We start from the raw sequence: 17,616 nt of genomic DNA, 5'->3' as shown, positions 1-17,616 counted from the left end.
TAAATTTAAATATGTTATATGCAATAACGTTAGGAATAAACATGAAGTCAACTAAAACATAAAACTAACATTCATTAACAAAATAGATCTATATAGCTATTAAATGTTATGTATTTTTTGTTTTATTCATACTTAGTTAGTAATAGACTTTATTTAAATTAAATTTTAAAAAATATAAATTTGCACTATTTTTTGGGTAAAAATTGCGAACTCAAGAGGAAGTCTACCGTAATTAATGTTTATTAGGCATAATGCAAACCTGTTGTAGAATAAATAACTTAATATTTTTTTATTTTAAAAAGACTACTTAAATACAATACAAACCAGGTTAAAAAAAAAGTATTTTAAAATATCAAATAGAATAAAAAATCATAAAATAATGTCTGCTACTTAAGTCTAATATAATGTGAAGGATGAGGTTCATTATTGCTTGCAAGTTTTTCTAATCTGATTCTTAATCAGAAAATAACGCCTCCTTCACAAATTTCTAGATTAGATCTTTTGCTCAATATGTTGATAACTGAACTGAAAGTTTTCTCAACAACATAGCAAGAAGGAAAAACTATGAACAAAATCTAAAATCCTCTCAAATGATTGAACACTTTTGCCTTAGGTTTTGTTGAGTCCAAAAACTTTCATATCGTTCTTTGGAAAAATTAATTTAAGTTCAAGGTCAATTTGTAAGTCTAAGAAGGTTTCCTGTACGTCGTTTACTTCAAAAAGATCTGCCTCGAAAGGATTCATATTTTTATCTATATGATAGCTTTTTTTGTGTCAAATCGAAATTTTACTACTTAATATGTTGAAATTGTTAAAAATTACAGATTTTTTAGGTTTTTTTTGCCTAAATTGTCAAACTCCAGATTTTTCCAGGTTTCTAGACAAATTGGCAACTCTGTATAGATTTATTTCTTAGTATAACTTAGTGACTTTTCAAAAAACTATTAGAAATATCATGAGGTGATAACATATAACATAGATTTTTACAAACCATTTATGATCCCAAATAACATATATGTCAGGTTATAAAATGGTGAGAGGGATTCCGATCGTCTATGATGTAAGTAATTGATAAATAAGAAAATATATGAATGAAAATATGTAATTTACTTGAAAGTAGAAGTCATAATTACTTGATTTTTTTCTCTATATTTTACATAAACAAAATACACTTTTTTCGTTTAAGTTTTACCTCAGGGTCAAAAATTTGTTAGCAAGCTAAAATTAGTAAAATAGCAAGATAAAAAATAAAAATTTTATGACAGCCCAACATTTTAAAATCGCCCCCTTTTCGCCCCCTTACTAATTATCGCCCCCAGGGGGGCGATATCGCCCACTTTGGGAAACCATGGTATAAAGAAAAAAAAATAAACAAAAATATGTATTGCTAATAAAAAAAAAATATGTTATAATAATTACTTAGTATGCACTCGGGATCGACTGCATAGTTCCAAGTTCCATTTTCTCTGCAGTAAAAACTTGAAGTTTCAACATTGAGCGCATAAGGATCTTCACATAAGTAAGAAATATTAGTTCCAAGAACGTTGTTGCTTGACTTTGGGGATGATATATTAACGTTTCCGTTACTCAGAATAGACGGCAAAGTTTGGCATTCTGTACAATAACAGTATGTTACTATTAGTTAAAAAATTTAAATCAGCTCGTTATACATTGTACACAGCTGTCAAAAATACTATCTGTTTCAAAAAAAAATTAAAAACATTTTTTTGAATTGAAAACCATTTATTTTTTTGCATTTAAAACTTAGTTTTCACAAACGTGAAAGAACATCTATGTTTTAAAGCACCTTCAACACACTTTCCAACTTCATTGTCAAAACCTTCATCAGTACACCTTATATCTGTTCTGTCTAAGGTGTATACCAAACCAGGATGGCAATCGTACCTCACATGCGTTTCAACTTTATCCATTTCATTTTTAAACTCGAAAGCAATGACAGTTTTGTTTGCGCTTAAAACTTCAGGAAATATACCGCAGTCTAAATTCAAAAAAATGTGTAAATATTTCAAAACTTAATTAAGCATTTTAAAGTGTATTTACAGTCAAAACAAAACATTTAACCGACTTTTCACACATTTCGGTAAGGTGTTAACTGGTATCCAGAGAGCATTGCCATCTTTAACTTTGCAGTAACTGTGTGTAAATGTATTCGGAACTAATTCAAGACCTGGTACACAACTGTACTTTGCTTCTGTGCCAGGAAGTTTTACTCCCTCATATATCCAATTCGATACTTGGGTGTATGCTCCCGCGATTGTAGGCGGATCAGGACATATTACATCTGTTTTAAAGTTTAAAACGCATAAAATTCGCAGTAAGAGCATAAAAAAGATAATCTTAAAACTTGTAAAAGCAAACCATTTTATGCTCCTAGTTTATAGAACTAAATATAAAATTGATATTAAATTAAGACAAACACTTATTTATAATAAAAAGAAAACAAGTTTTGTTTTAAAGTTTACTTAACTTAAGCTTTAAGTCTTAACCTGAGTAAAGCTTTCCAATAACGCCCGCCCAGGAGCCATTTTCTGTGCAATGTAGCTGATTACTCGACGATGGCAAAATCTGCCATCCGAACTCCGCTGTGTAAGTCATTATCGCTCCCGGAAGATAAACTGATGTGTACGAAGTGTTGCTCAGCTCTCTTCTAGTGTTGTTATACTCAGGAGGGTCATTGCAATCTGTTTTTTTAAGTGGTTTCGAAAGAACTTAAGTATTCTGTAACGGTTACAATTTACTTACATTTAACGCAATCCGGTGGTGTGAAGTCGTCAACGTTTCCTTCGCACGTCAGAACTCTTTCAGACCATGGTGCAATAGTAAAACCCTCATGACAAGTATAATTTAATTTCTGGACATAGTTCACAACTTCATCACTTTTTGTTACACTTTCAGTCATCAGAACTTTGTAGTTTCCATTATCGACACTTTTTGGTGAGCCACAATCTTTAAATTTTTTAAATTAAAATTAGAAAGAAAAAAATTGTTATTTTGTTTTAAATAAAAAACTTTATAGCTAAAGTGTTCAATTTACAAGTATAGCAAAAGCTCAGTTTTTGTAATCTCAAAAGACATTTAAACGATGTTATAAAAAATTTTTATACATGTTCTTAGTATAGTTAACAAACACAACTACAAAAAATAGTTTTATTTTTTGTATAGATTATTAAAATAATTTAACTTAGATAAAATAATTGTAAATAAATTCGACAAATACCAAATTTATAAATTATTTTACTTTATACCAATTTACTATTGCTGATGTTTTATTTGTCATAAATAAATACTTTTTATAAAACGGCTTCCCTAAATGTAATCAAGTGGTTTAGGTTTTTATGCCTTTTTGCAACGTTGGACAATAAATAACACACAACACTAAATTGAAAATAAAACTAAAATTTCAAATAAATTGATAAGTTTAAAAAATTACATAGAATCATACTGATGACCGCTTTGTTTTAAATTTTCAAAAACAACTTTGATAAACAAAAAAATTCCAATAAACAAATTTAAGATTTCACTGTATATTCAAATTTATTAAAAGTTCAAAAACTCACGTGAATTGTAGTTACTTAAAAGTTGTTGTTCCAATATCTATTTAAAATTTACTAGAGGCAAGCAAATTAGCATTAAGATGAATACACAAGTGAATAAAAACTACTAGGAAAACGAGAATAATATTTTTTTTTAATGGTACTAAAATTAAATAGTTATTTATAATACTTTTAAAAATTAAATACAATAGTTTTTAACAAAAAATTATACTTAAAAAAAAGAAAGTTATACAGTAATCTTCCTTTATTTTACCGACATATGTTTCTGTGTGTTAACGAATTAATACAATTCAACTAGGTTCTGTAAAAAAATAAATACTGTAATTAAAGATTAGAAGCTAAAGTAGGTGTATACATGTGTTCATTAAAATTATAATAATTTTTACAGATTTTTGAGGTTAATAGTTAATAATAGGGTAAAATACTTAATGTTAAATCCGACTGTTATAAAACTACATAATATTTGTAACTATTAAGTCTAAATAAAGTAAAGTAAATTAAAATACGCATGAAAACAACAAATCATAATATAAACAAACCACTTAGTTTAATGGAAAGAATAACTAATTCAAATTATTATTTTACCGTTGCTAATGTGTGAACAAAATATATTCAATAACTACGTCACGATATTAGTACAGCTATTTAATTTGTATTGTAAAGTTAGTTAATTTAGTCTTTATTTTTGGTAAAGCAGTAAAGCGCTTTAATATGAAAAGTAGTATGTAATCTATTTTGAATAAAAAGTGAAACAACAACCATAAATTTGTGAATCAATTAAATTTAACAACGGTAAAGACAATATAAGTCACTGGAACTTGATATAACGTATATTATATATATTAAATGTTTGTAATGGTTAAATATAAATTGTAACAATATAAAAATTAGATACAATTAAGAAGCAGATTTAGTTTAAATGTAAAAAAACTAAAAATGTAAAAAATTAAGAAAACAAAGCAAAAAAAAAAATTTTTATTAAGTTTACAAAGCACTGATCGATAATTAAGTTACGGCGACTTACATAAAATCACAACGACTCAAAACACATATATGTTGCACATAGTAATTATTAAAATAATTGATTGTTGTTTTACAAAGGAGCAGTCGGGTGTTTAAGTTAAAGATCCCATACAGATATTTTAAATATTTAATAATTAAAATGTGTTATAAATTACGGGTTAGGTTTAATATGAAAGTCAAAATGTAAAACATAAAACAACAAGGTAGTCATATGCTAAGTATAAACCTGCAGTAAAAAACCTCTAGCTCTATTGGGCGTAGTAGGTAAAAAAGCACGGTTTATCTGTGATTTGAATACAGGTTTCCAATTAAACTTAGAACTTAACACATAAATATGTGAAGAATTATAGTCGGAGGATAAAATGAATATATAAAATGTCGGAGAATAGAAAGTGACATGTGTGAAATAAATATATAAAAAATAAATGAATAAAACTATATTTTACTAAGGATATATAACTATATTAAAGTATATTAAGTGAATGTTTATGTAAAAGGTGAACGAAAAATATGGAAGGTGAGATTGCGCTAAAGTGTTATTTAAAGAAGAACCGTCGGTTGTGTACACAGTTGTTTGAAATATCACGTCTTTTATTTAGTAATTGTTTACTATCTTCTGCTAAAATTGCCATTCGTCCAAGGTTGTATATTTGCAGATCTTGCTCGCGCTACTGATGTTATTGTTGGCGTGGTGAAGGATGCTCCATTCCATTTCTGGTTTGGTACCATACCTGTCAAAATACTGCCAAACGAAATCTGACAATCTTGTGCTATTCTTTTTATTTACATGCTTAAAAGTATACTTATGCCCAGTGTACCTATCTTTATAATGACCTCCTGTCGAACCAATATACAATTTATCCTTATTATTAATATTATTGTTACTATTATTGGTTATGCTGTTGTTATTAATACTGTTATCATCATTATTATCAATATGGTTACTACTATTACCATTATTACCACTATTATTGTTATTACTATTATTATTATTATTAGAACATGAATCATTAGGTACAATTGAGTCTACATTTTTTGTTAGGTTTTTACTGATACTTCTAGCTATGGGTCTATTATTATTGTTTTTAATTATTAGATTAATGTTATCATTATTGTTTATATTAAGCTTGTTGTTTTTACAATTATTATTATCGTTTCTGTCTAAACTAATATTAATTACATGTGTATTATCATGAATAGTTGTTATTATAATTCTTACTAATAGTGTTTGTTTATTATTGTTTTTATTAATTTGGGCTATCAACTCATTATATTTAGATAAAACAAAATTATTATGTGTGATTGTATTATTGACTTGACGTTATTCATACAACTATAAAATTTTTTTAAAAGTTTTCTGTTAAATATTTTACGGTAACAATGGTTATCTGGGAAATATTTATCTACTAATCTTAAAAATTCGTTACCCAAGTTTATGTTGATGCTAGAACAGTATGGTGGGTTATACCACACCACACGGCTATTACGAGACTTATTACTTTTCTGCGTTTTAATATTATTTTTACTAGTGATACTGTAATTGTTTATATCATTATTATTATTACGACTACAATTATTGTTATTATCGTTATAGTTACTATTATTATTTACAATATTTTTAATGTTATTATCATTATTACTATTACTTTTAAAACTATTATTATTATCGTTACAATTATTATTATTGTTATTATTAACAATGCTGTTATTACTTTTATTATTATCATTACTGTATTTATTATCGCTATTACCATTAAACATATCATTATTATTGTTATTATTAATATTATTGTTTATTTTCACATATGTTAAGTTACATTTAAAACTTTTTTAAAATAAATTTTCATATGAAACTTTTATTTCGTTAAATATTTCTGCACTCGATGACAATGAGCTTAAGCGTTTCTTGGTCATTATTGGGATAGCTTTTTTATATGTCGGGGGTGGTCGGAATTTGAATTGATAAAATTAATTAAACAATTTGGTTTTCGGTAAGGGCAAAAATTACCATCAGAGAGGTTTAAGGAGACATCTAAAAAATCAGTAACTTGATTACCTAGATCTAACGTAATTTTGAAACCTATATCTGACATTACCTTAAACACTTGTTTATTTGTTCTGTCGTATACGACAGGTTTTGCTAGATCTATGACACCTAACCCATCGTCTTTATATGAACTACAGTTACTGAAAACATTTCCTAGTTTACTGAGAATACATAATCCGACAAGGTCACAAATCTCTGCACTATGGAAGCTTCCCATAGGTACATCGGAAAAAGTGTCGTTATTTTTCTTTTTCCAAACATTGTTGTCTGAAAAAAGTAAGGAATCGCATGCATGTAAAATAATTTCTTTATCGGAATCGGCGAATTTTGAATACATAAAAGCACAACTTAAAAAATTAAAAAGGTGTTCTTTGGGGATAGAAGGATAGAATTGAACTATATCAAAACTGACAAAACGCTTATTGCTCTTATCATCGAATGACGAAAACCATTTTAACAACTCACCTTATTATTATTAACTATTTATTTACTATTATTTACTATTATTAACTTATTATTATTAACTCACCTTATTATTAACTACTAACCACTAAAAATCTGTAGAAATTATTTTACTTTAATTTTAATGAACACATGTATACACCTACTTTGGCTTCTATTCTTTCATTAGAGTATTTATTTTTTTACAGAACCCAGTTGAAGTGTGTTAATTTGTTAACACACAGAAACATATGTTGGTACAATAAAGGAAGATTATTGTATAACTTGTTTTTTTTTAATATTCCAGTGAACTTATTTCTTTAGGATCTTTTGTTAACAAACACTTAAACCTATATTTTGAGTAGTTATACTTAAAAAAACAAATTTAATTAAAACTATATCATGAAAATTACTAAAATATTTGTCTGAAAGCTAAAACGCGCTTATTTTAACAAAAAAATATAAATCTAGAACAAAACCTTAAATGATAAAAAGCTTAACAGATTTTTTTTTTCAACTATAAAATTTTAATTATAGCTGATATAAACTAAAGTCAGTTATTATACATACACATTTTACTTTAAAAAAAAATTAAGTTTACGACTGATAAAAACACACTAAATTTCGAGCTCACTAACTTCCGACGCATTTTGGCAATTGATGGTTCCATTCTCCATCCACGCACTCATTACTACTCCAACTAGAATTGCTTAATTCATATCCGCTTTCACAAGAGAATTCAACTTCAACTCCACTATGATACGCTCCAGACTCAGAGACGGTTGGGCTTACTATCAAACCTTCAGGGATCTCAGGACATGCTGATCAAGAGTAACAAGTTAGTAACTCAATTTACTTACAAACATATAAGCTTTAATACGTATCCAAATATAAGGAATTCAGTGTTAGGCATAGTAACAAAGAAAAAATGAAAGTCAAGCATAACTGATTGCAACTCACCGTTTTAATTAAAAAGTACTTTTAAAAAACATAGTAAGAGTTATAAAACAGCTTATTTTTTTAAGTGCTTATAGAACCTTTTAAGACAACGAAGATTTTTTTATAACAAAGAAGCTTAAGTTAATACTATATAAGTTTACAAACTAGACTGGGAATTTACAGTTTTTAATTCTAATATTAAACAAATAGCACAAAATATAATTGCATTTTCATTAAAATAAGGATTTATTTTCAAAAGTAATTTATCAACAAAACTATAAAGTGTTTGAAGATAAAATTAATTGGGTTATCGAACTATTATTTGCGCTCATTAAATTTATATTAAGTTGTTTTTTACTAAACAAACTTGTCTCGTTTTAGCTTGGGAAAAATGCTGTTAACTTATTTGATATACATTAAAAACTTAGTACTAAAATGTATTTGCAAAAAACTAGTTTTTATCACAATAAAAAATAACCTTTCAGACACTTAAACGGTTCAAGGTTCCAAGAGCCACCATTGTTAATGCACTTGTAAGTTGTTTTAGCATCTGATGGGACGAGATAATAACCATTTTCACACGCATAACTTACTTCAGTTGTTGCGCTTACTGTTTTATCAGAGTTTGAAAAAGTTGTTTCCTCTTTTGTTGTTTTCGGTATTTCATCAGCTGTGCCACAGTCTATAATATTTTTTAAGTATATTTATACACACCTGGTTAAAAGCATTACCAAACTTGTTTTGTTCAAATTTCAAATTTATTTAAAATTTTTAATGTAAACAACTACAAGACAGTAATGTTATTTTATAACTTAACTGTTTTAATCTTTTTTTATACAATTTACAGCGAACAAGCTTGTTCAACATCGACATTTGAACTTAATAAGCATACTGAAAACTAAAAAAAATAACTGGCAATAGACACTAACAAGTTATAAAAAATAACAACACAATATTTTTTTACCTTTTTATAGAAAGATCATGAAATCTACATTGCCAATTAAATAGTATCGATAAGTTTTATTATATTTGATGATTTTTAACATAATGCATATCTAACAAGATACCTAAAAAACCTAAATCACTACCTGCTCTGCTTCATTAAAAGTTTATATGTTTTAAAATGAACAAGTAAAAGTTCTTTTGCACAGCGAAACTAACATTTTATTGTATATTAATTTACAGGTAAAACATAAAATATGACTCATAAAACTAAAATACCTGGGTAGCATACAATTTCATGGATCCATTCACCCTGACTATTACAAACAGCATTTGAAGATAATTGTGTAAAGTTTTTAGCGCATGTATATTTAAGTACAGTACCATCTAAAAATACTTTAGGATTTTCCTTTACTCCTTTGTACAATTGAGTTTCAGGATAGTCTGTATTTTCTATAGTGGGCACTTCGCCACAGACTGTTTGAATATTTACAAGTTAGTTGGTTAATATATTAACTAGCAGGCGTAAATAAAATAGCAAATTAATTATTAGCCTACGTTATCAAAATAGCTAAAGCGCTAAAAAATATTAAAAGACAAAGTTTTTCTAAATTATTTTTGTTTTACCTTTTAAGCAAGATGGTAAAGTTGTAGGCGTCCAAACAGATGAGTTTTCACAAGTATATTCACCTGTATCACTTACATCACCTAATGATGTTTCGTTAATGAAATAGTAATAACCAGAATCACAAGTATATTTTACTCTATTAAACGAAACGGTTCCATTTTCTAACTCGTATTCCTCCAATGAGTTTAAAAATGAGTTTTCAACATAAGGAGGCGCCTCGCAAACTACAAAAAATTTAGTTTTTAAACAAAAAACTAGTTTTAGGCATGCATACATGGGGCACATATATATTTATATAACTGTTTAGTTTTCTAAAGCTTATAAGGTTGATCTAAATTGAAAACCTAAAAAGTGCACAATAATCTATGTTATTATCTATAAGCAATCTTAAAAAAAAGTTAATGTTCAATTCATAAGAAACTTCAAGACTAGTATTACATGGGACACATTTCGGAGCCGTTTTTTGGCTCCATAATCTGTTTCTTTCACACGTCAGTGTTGTACTTGTACCATGTACAAAACGTCTTCCCTCCAAACAAGTATAGATGATTCTAGCACCAGACCAGAATCCAGTGCTAATTGGATTGTATTCCACTGTCATTTTTACGTACTCGTCTCCTTGGGGCGGATCCAGACACGCTGAAATGGGGTTGAAATTGTTTAGAGTAGTGCTTTGTCACTTCATAATATTACAATAGTTGATTTATTTTCAATTAAATGTAGTATAAGCAATAAATTTTTATTCAAAAACTAACCTTTAATACAAGCTGTACTTTAAAAAAATATAATTTCCTTAATTATGTTTTTAACGTGTCAATCTCGTTTAACTTTTTAAAACAGTTTTTATCATATACGTAATAAACTGCATGTGCAAAGCATATGAAAAACAGTAGGCGCTTAGGGACTTGTTAGTTTTAAAAAAAAGCAAAGTGAAACTAAACTAAAATATACTTATCAGAAAGCTGTTTAACTTGTAACATGTTTTTGCTTCATGTAAACTCGCTAACTTTTTTTAATGACTAGTCTTGATCAAAGGTTCTAAAAATAACTAACTTTCAATAAGGTGTCTTTTGTGTTAAGCGTTTGTTTAAGTTTTGAAATCGAAAAAAAAATAATTGAAAATTTCTTATAAAACTTTTATGTTAATGTAACGCTTACTATATTTTATTTGGTTTTGTTAAAAAAATTAAGTAAACTTAAGGTTTTTATATTAACAATTTTTTAGACAACAATTTAATTTAAACAACTTAAACTAGAAATTATAGACTTTTTGCGCAAAGTTCGAATAAAACTAACAAAACTTATTTAAGGGATTCAAGGTAAAACAAAATAAAATTGCTTACGAGTTACGCATGTTGGAATTCTTGTACTGTTCAATTTACCACTTTCAAAGCACTTGTAAATGTAATCTTTTGAGCTTCCACTAGCAAAGCTAAACCCAACATCACAAGTGTATCTGATGATATCACCTGGTAGTAAAACTCCCGGTCTACTTTGATTCACTACTCGGATTTTTCCATCCAGAATGGTTTTCTTAGGGTACGGACAATCTACAGAAACAAAGAACTTTGTCAATTAGCGTTTAAAATCGCACTGCTGTTAGGGTGTATAGCTATATATTTTCTTTTTATCCGTGAGCATACGAATAGCTATACAAATAGCTCAAACTTCTACCTAACGACTTACATGCTGAAATCGTCAAAGTCTAATATCTTTTTAAATTGAGCAGATTTTTGAAAAGTTAGCAAACAAGTATTTTTTGTATCAGGTTAAAAAAGCAGTTAACTTACTATGGGTGTTTATCCAATAAAAGTACTATTGATGAGTTAAACAGTTAATGATAGTTCATTAAACTGTGGTTTTGATTCATTGAAAATGTGAGAGTATTTAATTTATTTATTAAATTCTATATTTATGAAAATAACATTTTTTATACCTTTTCTGTACACTTGCAAAACTTTAAAGTTATTAATATAAACAATCTGTTTGGTTAGCTTCGACTTTTTTTGATTATGAAAAGTTATTTGGTTTAAAAAAATATTTTTAAAAATAAAATGAGGAGAAAAAAATTAAATGAATTTAAAATATTTTTGTTTTTAAATGCTTGGATGTAAAAAAAACACATTTCATTCAAAAAACGCTATATTTTAGAAACAGTTCTAACAAAACAATAAAATTAATAGCAATTAACTTAATTTATAAGTTTTATTATTAAACAAAAAATAAATACATACCATCTTAATTAGAAAAGTTGTACTAAAGCAAGAATATTATTAAATAAAATACATGATATTTTGTTCTATATAACTTATCAGTATTTGTACTATGTCCTTTAACTTCAGTATAACTTCGAATTTTTCGATGATATAAATAAGCAAAACAAACTTCTATGCTATTGTCATAAAACATGATCAATATTGCGGGTCGCTGTAAAGTTTATCTAAAAAGCAACATTTTAACAAGTTTACTAACTAATTTCACAGTCGTAAATGGTAGAGTTCCAACTACCGTCTCCTTGACATTCAACAACCACGCTCGATGAAAGTCCAGTGACAAAGCCGTCATCACACGAAAGCTTCAAGACTGTGCCGGGAATATTAGTCTCCGTCATTAGGCCTTTTAATACTTCTATTCCAACTGACGTCGAACTTATTTCAGGGCATCCTAAACATTTTGTAAATAAAGTCATAATTAAATATACTGTATGCACTTAAATAAACTGTTTTTCTTTTTAGTTCACTAAAAAAAATAAAAACATTTTGAAATATTCAATTTTTCTAGAAAACGATAAAGATGGATAAGTTAAAACATTTAATAGAAAAACTAGTTTATAAAACGTTAACTTAAGAAGACAAATTCAAAAAAAAAGTAAAAGAAAGACTTTATCAAAGATCATTAATACTAAAGGTTTAAAACGATTTTGCAAATTAAGGACATAGAGAGTAAGGAAACTTTTATTTCAAAAAATGTTTATTAAAGCTAAATGTTGCTTTTCACCGATTTCTATAATTTAAACTGTAATGTTTTTGAGATATAAGGGTAAAAACTCAGAAAATTAAATTGATTTTTTATGGCAAGGCAAAGTTTAAAAAGCAAAAAAAAAAATTTAATTAAAAATATACATATTCAACAATTTTTAAGCAAACATTCTTAAAACTTTTTTTCTAGTCTTGAGTTAATAATATACAATCTAATTGATTTGAATTCTTAAGTTTCCAGTAAAAACTTTTTTTTGGTCATAAAATGCTCGTTTTGTATCAATTTTTTGATCGTCAGAACATTTTTTAAAAATATAACGCAAAAAAAAACTTGCTGAAGATTTGAGGTCAAATTTTACAAAAAAGTTTATATAACAGAATTAATAAAAAAAATATACTTTATAAAAACTGGCTCAAATTTTATACTTTTGTAATATTTTAAATAAATGACAATGTTAACTTTTGTAAAACAACGATGTTATTCTTTATTACCTTAATTTTGTAAATATTCAAGTTAAATACAAAGATATTATGAACGCAACTTAGTAAAATATGGTAATATTTTAAAGTTCAGATTCCATAATAAAAAAAAAATCATTTTAATTCATTCAGCTGCTCAACGTATTTTGAAAAATAAAACTGTAAGTTAGTAACACATACATTCATAGGTATTATAACGTATACTAAACCCGACGTGGTGTCTAATATAAACACCAAAATGTTTTTATAAACACTGGTTATGTTTATGGGGTTAAGTATACTTAAATTCTTACAAATGTGGTACCAAGAACTTAAGCTAAATTACGTGTGTTACTTACTAGTAGCTTACTATGCTAAAGTTCCAGATAATGTTACTTATTTAAAGTAAGTTATTGCTAATTCATAAGTTATACCATACTTTAAATTAATTAACAGCACTTAATTATTAATACAATATTTACAGTAAGTCTGAAAGAAACTGTTTAAATCACAACACAAGTAAAACTTATATAAGTATTAACAATCGTAAAGTTTTATAAATACTAACAGTTTAGAAAAAAAAAAGTTCGCTATTTAATATTTTTGATCTCGAAACTAGATGCTCGATGTTCTTAGATTCGTAGCTGTTAAATAGATGTTGAATTTAGCTTTAAATACGTTAATCATGCGAACTTCATCGTAACTTAAAATGGCACACGGCACAATTTAAAACTAACGCGTATTTGAAAGACAAACACCGACATATCGGAAATAAATTAACTCCTTCGAATAAACAATGTTGTTTTGAGAATTAGGAAACATTTTTTGCGAATGCTTAGAGAATGTTAATTTTTAAAACTGTTTTAATTCTAAAATAATTTATCTTTAAAAACTATAAAATAATGCATGCATGTCACAATATCACTTAAATATCAAGCTGTAATCAAAAAACTTTTAATGCAACTGAAGTCTTGGTGTTTCCAGGAGTCTCCTTCGTCGCAAACGTAAGTAGTATCAGCATCATCAGGATACAATTCATATCCTTTTTTGCATGTGTATTTGACAACTTTCGCTATATAAGTATACTTGTCAAGACGCACACCAGACTGGATATCCTCGTTACTATTGGGTATTGCGTTTCGTTTGCCACAATCTGTTAACAACGAAGCTTTTGTAAGTAGTTAAATAACGTAATAAGTTTTATAAGTATCATCACCATTGAAATAGATATACGCTAAGTCTGTTATATTTGAATGGTTAAAATTAAGACTGTTTTTTTTTTGTTTGTGTATTTTATTTTTTTTATAGTTTAAAGTATCTTTACTTTGAATATAATTATATACTTTAATTATATGTGTATGGTGAATGTTCAGTCACTTTAGTCTTTAAGGGTATAGAGGGAGGTAAAGACTTATTTATTATAGTGTTTTTTATTTTATTTATGTATGTATAACTAAGCTACCAGTTACTTTTTACCATTTGTTAAAATTTGAAGTAATTTTTGAGATATAAGCGATATAAGTTAGAGCGTTCAATAGGTTTTTTTAGGGAGGTATAGGCTTCTTGTACGTTTTTTGAGATAAATACATAAATTTTTAAGAAATGATCTATTAAATATTACAAACAACTTGTAGAAAGCAAATAATTTTTTTTTTTAAATAGAAAGTTCCGAAGCAAATTATTTTTAACTTTTGATAAAGATCAGAGATTGTTTAAATACTTTTTGGCCATTCATAATTCAAAGAAGGTTGTTTGTTTCTAATGGTTAAGTATTTTAAAGCTTCACAAAGTTTTGAATAGTACTTTTGCTATATGCTTACTTATTAAAAATCTGTTTTAATAATGAAAAACGAATTGACTTTATTGAAGTTTTAAATTATCAAAATAAGTGCCTGTAAGTAATTTTTTAAATATTAGATAAAATAAAATTGGTACAGATTAAAAAAAAGTTTTACTAAAGCTAATAAGAAAAAAATTATTATATACTTTAAAAGTTAAAAAGAAGTACGAAAGTATTGGTAGCATAATGAATAAAGTTTTTGAGGAAGCATAAAGTTTTGAATGAAATGATACTTGTGTTACTCCCTAAATGGTAAAGAAAAATTCAGAAAGTCTACCTTATAAAAAAGACAAATATTTTATTAGAAGTATTCAACTACTTAACCTTTATAGCACACAACTTTATGACTCCATTTTCCGTCTGTTCCGCAAGTTGAAGTTGTATCAGCTGCCCTGTGATTTTTCTTACATGTGTACTTGACCTGAGTCCCATTCACAAGAGTGTCTCCGGATGTGTAATCCGGTAAAATAGTCATGTAGTATTTGGTGTTTTCACCTTCTGGAATTTCTTCACAAACTTAAAAGAAAGTTGTACTTTACTTTAAATTCATTTTTCTCGTATCTATCTTTTAAAATAACACTAAAAGTTAGTAAGACTTTCTAATAACTATATAATTCATAAACTTTACCTTTCAAACAAACTGGGTAAGGTTTTGGTCTCCAGCCGTTATCAAAAACACATACGAGCAGTTCCGATGTACCATCAGCTAGCACGTAGCCGGGGTCGCACTTGTACCTTACTTGCATGTATGTGAGACCGAAGCTGATTGACATCAGACTTTTCACAACCTTCCAACGAGCGTTTCTTACCAATGGAGGTACTTGGCAGGCTTAAACAATAAGATTTAGTTTTTGGAATTTCTGTTTTAATATTTTGAAAAAAGTGCAAATTCTAAAAACAGTTAAAGATCACACTATAACAAAATGTAATACATAATAAATTAAATATTTTAAATTACTTAAGAATAAAAATAAAATGTACTATCTTATACATGTACCTCATCTTCCGAAGTTTAACAGGATAAACAGAAAGGTTTGATAATAAAACGGTTGAATGATTCAGCTTATGGATAAGTTAGTGCTCAATATATTACTAAACAAAAACTAGCTAAAAATATTTGATAGTAATTTGCAGATTTTAAATCTAGTTTTTCAACTAATGTATAACATTTCTAGTAGGTAACTTTATAAAAGTTATATTGTTAAAATGTGGTGAATAATAGCGCGCAATAAATAGCATGTTTTTTTGACAAACCTGGAAGACAAGTAGGTGCAGATCTAGGTATCCATGTTACTTTGTCTTTACACCTCAGTACCGTTCTAGCCGTGTAGATGGGCAAAAAGCCTTCATCACACTTGTAAGTTATTTCACTTTCGGAAAAAAGCTGATTCTTTAAAAAAGAAAAGGATATGCTCCAAGCTGAATAGAACGGTCTGGGTGGATCTGAACATTCTGCTCGTTTTTATGAAGCGGGTTAGTTTATATCTGACTTGTAAAACTTTGCACCGAAGTAACAAAATATGTTAATAGGGATTTAAACAAAACTTTTACTCTTTTGATATATTACGTTACATGATTAAATAAGATAAAAGTAGAATAAGTCACAATTCGCAACCAATTCGCAATAAGTTTCAATTTTAAAAACTGCTGTTATATACTGGTTATGTTGTTTGAGTCACAGTACAAATTTAATTTACTATCATTTAAATTAGTTATAGTGTTGAATATACCATTTCAGCGTATTTTAATTTGTAAGCTTTTAAATTCATTTTTTACTCAAGATATAGACATTAAAACATTTGCTAGCTATAAACAAAAAAAATAAAATTTTATCATGTTTTTTTAATTAATGATTAGTTTATAAAAAAAGCTTCGAAATCAGGTCTATGTTTAATTACTTGCTCTAAAACTATTTATAAACTTTACTCTATATAAGTTATTTATCTAGTATTATTTACGAGGAAAAGTTTGCTTTAAGTTATAGCTTAGTAAAATAAGAACATTATAATTTCTAATCGTCCAGGAACACAAGAGTTAACCTTTTTATAGAAATTGTATTTTAGTTTTTTATACGGTTTCACTTGTACAATTTGAAAATGCAAAACTAGAATAAAAGTAATAGAAGCAAAATATCTAAAAAACAGAACTTTCTGCAAAATATACAACTTACGACCTTCTAAAGCTGCAATTGGGCATCTTGGCTTACTAGTGAATCCTTTGGTGTCTTCCAAATTGTTACACTCAACCAACCCTTTAATGACGTAATTAGTTGTTCCGTAAATACATGTAAAATGCGCTTTGTAAACCATTGAATTGTCTAATGTAGGCTTATCGTAAACTCCATACTTTAAATAAGGAAGCCTAGGGCAGTCTGTGGAACATTTTTAGAACAGTTTAAAAAAAGTTAATGTGTGATATAATGTAAGAACTTTAGCTACTCTAAAGAAATATTGAATAGTTCCATACTTAAACTAAACAACTTTGTAGGTAGTATTAGTTTGTTTGACTTTGTTTTCAAAACTTACACATCTTTGTGCAATTAAATGCTTGATCGGCTATTCCAGTGTAACTTTGATTTGATAAACACTCTAAGTAGGATGTCTCTTTTTGAGAAATGTATCCATTCTTGCAGCTATATTCGTAAATTGAACCTATCTCTGGAATTTCTGGTCCGGTGTAAACTGCATTTGTTAACTCTGGCGGTGAATTGCATACTGTATGATAATAATAAAAATTGTTAGTAC

At 27.4% G+C, this 17,616-nt stretch overlaps 1 protein-coding gene across 1 annotated transcript in view; it reads right to left on the bottom strand.

Annotated features, from left to right (window-relative positions):
• Nucleotides 1–17,616, bottom strand: part of LOC145833358 (sushi, von Willebrand factor type A, EGF and pentraxin domain-containing protein 1-like) — a 48,912-nt gene that overhangs the window by 25,669 nt on the left and 5,627 nt on the right. The window contains exons 2-19 of the mRNA XM_082940538.1: nt 17,398–17,586; nt 17,043–17,243; nt 16,127–16,324; nt 15,501–15,701; nt 15,197–15,388; nt 13,985–14,185; nt 12,068–12,259; nt 10,939–11,145; nt 10,034–10,234; nt 9,658–9,819; nt 9,247–9,444; nt 8,504–8,695; nt 7,725–7,907; nt 2,764–2,967; nt 2,508–2,702; nt 2,087–2,302; nt 1,808–1,999; nt 1,420–1,614 (exon numbers count right to left, since the gene is read on the bottom strand). Of these exons, the coding sequence (XP_082796664.1) occupies nt 1,420–1,614; nt 1,808–1,999; nt 2,087–2,302; nt 2,508–2,702; nt 2,764–2,967; nt 7,725–7,907; nt 8,504–8,695; nt 9,247–9,444; nt 9,658–9,819; nt 10,034–10,234; nt 10,939–11,145; nt 12,068–12,259; nt 13,985–14,185; nt 15,197–15,388; nt 15,501–15,701; nt 16,127–16,324; nt 17,043–17,243; nt 17,398–17,586 (3,519 nt within the window). The remainder of the gene's footprint in view (nt 1–1,419; nt 1,615–1,807; nt 2,000–2,086; nt 2,303–2,507; nt 2,703–2,763; nt 2,968–7,724; nt 7,908–8,503; nt 8,696–9,246; nt 9,445–9,657; nt 9,820–10,033; nt 10,235–10,938; nt 11,146–12,067; nt 12,260–13,984; nt 14,186–15,196; nt 15,389–15,500; nt 15,702–16,126; nt 16,325–17,042; nt 17,244–17,397; nt 17,587–17,616) is intronic.

This window comes from Thalia democratica, chromosome 4, assembly GCF_965202585.1.
Source record: "Thalia democratica chromosome 4, ktThaDemo2.hap1.1, whole genome shotgun sequence".
NCBI classification, from domain to species: Eukaryota; Metazoa; Chordata; class Thaliacea; order Salpida; family Salpidae; genus Thalia; species Thalia democratica.
The sequence above is the reverse complement of the archived record's forward strand: the minus strand, read 5'-3'. Positions and strand labels throughout refer to the sequence as shown.